The sequence below is a fragment of the Colobus angolensis genome, unplaced genomic scaffold (genome assembly GCF_000951035.1).
Source record: "Colobus angolensis palliatus isolate OR3802 unplaced genomic scaffold, Cang.pa_1.0 Scaffold210, whole genome shotgun sequence".
NCBI classification, from domain to species: domain Eukaryota; kingdom Metazoa; phylum Chordata; class Mammalia; order Primates; family Cercopithecidae; genus Colobus; species Colobus angolensis.
In genome coordinates this window covers 3487680-3493157 of record NW_012115267.1, presented here as the reverse complement: position 1 = coordinate 3493157, position 5478 = coordinate 3487680, and the positions used below count along the sequence as shown (strand labels likewise).

General features: G+C 41.3%; 1 protein-coding gene across 1 annotated transcript in view; it reads right to left on the bottom strand.

Moving 5' to 3' along the window:
• The window catches only part of MTMR9 (myotubularin related protein 9), a 43038-nt gene that overhangs the window by 6595 nt on the left and 30965 nt on the right, over positions 1-5478 (bottom strand). The window contains exons 7-8 of the mRNA XM_011942820.1: positions 3670-3811; positions 1823-2043 (exon numbers count right to left, since the gene is read on the bottom strand). Of these exons, the coding sequence (XP_011798210.1) occupies positions 1823-2043; positions 3670-3811 (363 nt within the window). The remainder of the gene's footprint in view (positions 1-1822; positions 2044-3669; positions 3812-5478) is intronic.

Genomic DNA, 5478 nt, shown 5'->3' with positions numbered 1-5478 from the left:
CATACAATGAATAGGATTCATAATAATTCTAAAACTCTGGAACACTCTTTATCATGTAATAAACTGTCAGAGAAGGATTAACAGTTGACTGGCATGTTTTAGAAAAAAATACATTTTAACACAGATTGAAAGACAGCCTGTGGCAAACCTTACATCAACCAAAAAGATAATACATTCAATTCTCGTAAGAATTTATTTAAATTGAAATTTTATTATAAAGTCAGTTTTGCCTCTGAAACCACATTATTTATGAGCTACGTGCAACTTAGTGAATTCTTTTTGAGCAAGCAATAAAAATAATCCACATAATCAAAGAGCCTATGTGGCACTGGACTTTAACCGCTGGGATAGCATGTCCCACACTATGTTCCCAGGAACTAGGATGACAAGGACAGGACATTCTTGTATCCAATGCCTCCAGCCCTGTGCCCCCTGCCCATGGCCGGCCAACCATTGAAGTTGTTCTGGCTGAGCCTGACACCACTTCAGAATCCTTCCCATTCAGCATCGCTGGCAGCCTCTACCAACTGGGAAGCAGAATGGGAATCTATTTTGATCCCTTCTTGAAAGCTAGTCCTGAGGATATTAACAGGTATAACACCAAAAAAAAATTCATCGTCAAACACATTTCTTAAATGTTAAATTCAAGTTATATACACTGCTTTACTGAAGGGTGTCTTAAAGCCTTTAATGATTATGTATTTGTGACCCTCTAAGCAGAGACGATATTATGCACATTCTCCAAACTTCCTTAGCTATAGAAATTGCCAATCCCTCCTGTCCCTCCCTGCCAGAGTACAGTCCAGGGCTAAGCAGCACATGCTTTAGAAAATGGTGGCTGCCAGTAATGAGGCAAGAAAGCCTGGTGATGGTACCTAAAGAGATCACCAGGCAACCTCCCTGAAGAATCATTCTGATGTCAATCTTCTAAATGAACCTGTACACTTGATGGTGCCTGGGCTGGGAGGTGAGTTTGTTACTCTGGGCCTGAGGACAGTTTCTAGGTGTAACAAAGTCTAGAGCAAGAGGGGGAAGACCTGTAATCTAGGCCAGGGATCCCCAAACCCCAGGCCATGGACCAGTAAGGGTCCGTGGCCTGTTAGGAACCGGCCACACAGCAGGAGATGAGTGGCAGGTGAGCACGTATTGCCACCTCCTCTCAGATCAGCAGCAGCATTAGATTCTCACAGGAGTGCAAACCCTACTGTGAGCCGCATATGTCGGGGATCTAGGGTGTGCCTTTATGAGAATTCTCCTTATGAGAATCTAATGCCTGATGATCTGAGGTGGAACAGTTTCACCCCAAAACCATCACCAATCCCGCCACCACCCAATCCACAGAAAAGTTGTCTTCCACAAAACCGGTCCCTGGTGCCAAAATGGTTGGGGATCACTGATCTAGGCCACACTTTTGATGACCAACTGGCTGTATGTCCTGGGAAAAGTCACTTAACTTCTCTGGATCTTACTTTCTTAATAAAATTAGAGGGAAGAGCTAAATTATAAATTAAAGCTTTTTCCACATGTAAGATACTATGGTCCTATGTCAAGAAATTAATATTTAAAATGGTTGCCCCTTAATTCATGTATGGACTAATTTTAATATAACAGAACAAAGTCTAGGACATACTCTCACCTAGCATGAGATTGTCTCATAATAAGAATGTACTTCAGGTCATTTAACTTATAATTAACTGTAGCCCTAGATTTGGCTCTAATTTTAACATAGAGCCAAATCGTGGTCTCCTAGGAGATTTTGGCTACTTAGAAAGTAGCCAAAACAAGGGAAAAGGAAAGGTCCCCACGTGAGCAGTGTACTCACCTTTCACTTTCGTTGTTGCCCAGAAATGTTCCAAACTGTGAAGCATAAGCATGCTCAAAGAGCATGATGAGGAAATTCTCATTAAATTCAAAAGAACAGGGAAACTGACGAAGGATCTGCCACACGCAGTCCAAGAAGAGAAGAAACACAGGAGCCTCCCACTTCTGCTTGGTGTTACAGTAGGCTGACTGTGCACAGCGCTGCTGGAATGGGTGACCAGCCTGGGGAAAGACGGAGGCGTGACAGTCATATCCTGGTGAGATCACATGACAGAGCATTCTACTGACACCACTACACACAATCACAGAACCGACACCACTACACACAATTACAGTGACACTCCTAGTACCTGGAACATCATATAATTAGGGTAGCTGTTGTACAGATTAATGATTTCTTGGTATAAAATAAATAGTTGCAGCAACTAAGGAAAAAGACACACTTCCAAATCCTTAATGAGGCTGTGCAGCTAAGGTGTGACCACAGGAACTGCATTGCCCTTGGAATATCCTATGGAAGAATAACGAACTTAAGTAATAATAAACTTACAAAATAAACCTTTCTAGGTCTACAAAATCTGGAGCAAAGTCAAAGAACATGAGCTCTCAGTACAAACAAAGAAGAATCATCACCTCTAACACTGTAGATTGTCTTGTACACTATACAAACCTCACCCTACGTGGAGACAGATATGGAACTCTGATCAACTTTATAACGTCAGCTCTGACAGTAAATCTCTAATTATATATGAAAAGTTATTGTGTTGAAAGATCTTTATGAGTACTTTTCTACTGGAGATAAAGCTGTCCTTAATTACCCTCTTCTCCCAAAAAGAATGGCAAGGGTCTGCCACCTACTGACCAAAGTAAATTTACGACTCATTTGACTGTCTTGTTCAGAACCCAAATACTGACCTTAACACAAATCATACTCTGCTGGGAATTTCACAGATCTGCTTTGTCTCTGGGTCTGCTACTGTATGTGACAAAGGTAATGCCACAGCAATTTTACAGTGGTTCATAGAATTCTGATATCCATTAAAATAACATATAAATAAGTCAGTCATACTCACTTGCCTGTCTACTATGCATCATGAGGAATATAGCTCAACAGACTTTCGTCAAATATGGAGCATAAACTTAGGATGGTCTGACTTAAACAGAGGTAAGGTCAGCTGTCAGGCAGGGTGGACATGGTGTACGTAACAACATTAGTACATAATAAATGTGAACTGTAACCAGAGGGCAAGATATTCTTTTTGCCAGAAAAATGTCTGCTTTCAAGATATGTAAGCATTTGTGTTCAAATACAATTATTTACCAGGTTACACGCAAAAATATATTCAAAAGCAATCTCTGTGGAGGATATCAACCCCCGTTACGAAGGAGACCTTTATTTTGGGAGCCGTCCAACATTACATGATTCAGTTTTATCTGTGAAGGAAGCTTCACAGGGTGGAGCAGCATGAGCAAAAGGCAGAAGGGGCTAAAGCGCTTTCCTTGCAACTACAGGCCCCACTCCCCATTCCCCGACTGCTTGTGTCTTTGCTCCGTCAAGACCCAGCTTCTGGGAGACCGCACTATGCTTCCCATTCTTTGTATTTCTCCTGTAGGTGACAAAGCACAGCCAACAAGAGTTTGCCAAGTGAAGGAAGGGTCAAGTGAGGAATACAGGCAAAGAGACATCCAGAAACGAGGAGAAGACAGATTAACTGGCCTGCAGGAAATTAAACACACCATTTAGAAATTTTAATCAATCAAAAATTCACACATTATGTCAGCTACCACACAAACCAGGATCACAGCATCAATGAGCAGTTCCTCTGTGAAGCAAACAGCTCTTCTCACCTGCAGCCACTCTCTTTCAATCAGGGCCTCAAAGCCACGAATGGTCCTGCTTCTTGGCTCCAAGATGATCTGGGCCAGGGAGGTCACCTGGAGTGTGGAATCAGTTCCTTCTGTTCCATGAATCAGTATTGATGCTCCTTCCCTGAAAGGAAAATCAGGGAAGAGTACAAATGGGAAATGCCCGACATGGTCAATGAACTCTGTTAATAACAAGCGTTTATTGAGCACAACATTTTAGTCTACTGAGTTCGGTCTATTCAGTGTATTGAGTACAACATTCTGCTCTGACTTGTAGAGTTCAGAATCTAAATCTAAGGCACACGATAGATAAGCTTCTCTTGGGAAAAAGTACGACTATAATGAATCCCAAATTTCACATGGCAAGACCTCTTTAAGTTGTAACGAATTTCACAGAACCTTTCAGCTGAATTTTTCTTTCCCTTTACAAAACCAAAAAGCAGTTCTTACCACAGAAGGCATTTACCCTTTCCACTTTAATCATTGGTTAAAGCCTCTTCTCATCAAACGTACAGACACACACTCAAATTATTTTTCTGACTTTGACTCGACCTTTCCACCATCAGCTGACTATAAGGACACCTTCAGAAACTAATTCAATCTGGAAAATGAGACCTAGACCACACTTTGAGAAACATGACAACAGGAAAAAAACAAACATAAAACTGCCAATCTAGAAAGTCAGTGGTAAAGATACCACTGCATCATGAGACACATAAGTGTCTGGAACCCCGTTATTCTAAAGAGAATGAAAGAAAACACCAAAACTAAATGTACTACATCTTCTCCCCTCCCCTTCTTCCACCCTTTCTGTTGAAACAGTGAAGGAAACTTTGGAAAAATAAAAACCACCACCTTCACACAAAAGCTTTGGGTTTGGTTACTACTGTCAGTTTTTACCCATGTACATACACACTACATACAGCTTTAATAAGAGTCAATTTCCTCTATTCTCACTCTTATTCTACACTCGTAGCCTTCCGTGTTTGTACGTCAGCTTCAGAACTAGGATATTAACAGTGGCAGGCACAGCTCATTCATGGAGCTTCCCTCGGTTGCTCTTCACAGATACTGCATTTTCCACAAATGGAAGGTTTGCAGCCATCCTGTGTTAAGCAAGGATGTTGGCACCCATTTTCCAACAGCATGTTTTACTTTGTGTCTCTGTCTCATTTTGGTAATTCTCACAATATTTCAAAATTTTTCATTATTATCACAACTGTTACGGTGATCTGTCATCAGTAATCTTTGATGTTACTACTGCAAGTTGTGGGGGCATCACGAACCACGTCCATATAAGACAGTGAACTTAATCGACAAATGCTGTGTGTGCTCTCACTGCTCCACTAACCACCTGTTCCTTTGACTCTCTCTTTAGGGAGACTCTCTATTCCCGGAATCACAACAATATTGACATTAGGCCGGCCAATTAATAACCCTACAATGGCCTGTAAGTGTTCAAATGAAAGGAAGAGTAGCATGTCTCATTTTAGATTAAAAGCTAGAAATGATTAAGCTTAATGAGGAAGGCACGTCAAAAGCTGAGACAGGCCAAAAGCTGGGCCACCTGCTCTAGTTAACCAAGCTGCGAATGCAAAGGAAAAGTTCTTGATGGAAATTAAAAGTACTTCTCATAACACAGAAATGATACAGTGACACAGCCTTACTGCTCAAATGGACAAAGTCTGAGTGGTCTGGATAGAAGATCAAACCAGCTGCAATATTCCCTTAAGCCAAAGCCTAACCCAGAGCAAGGCCTTCACTCTCCTCCATTCTACAAAGTTCTATGAA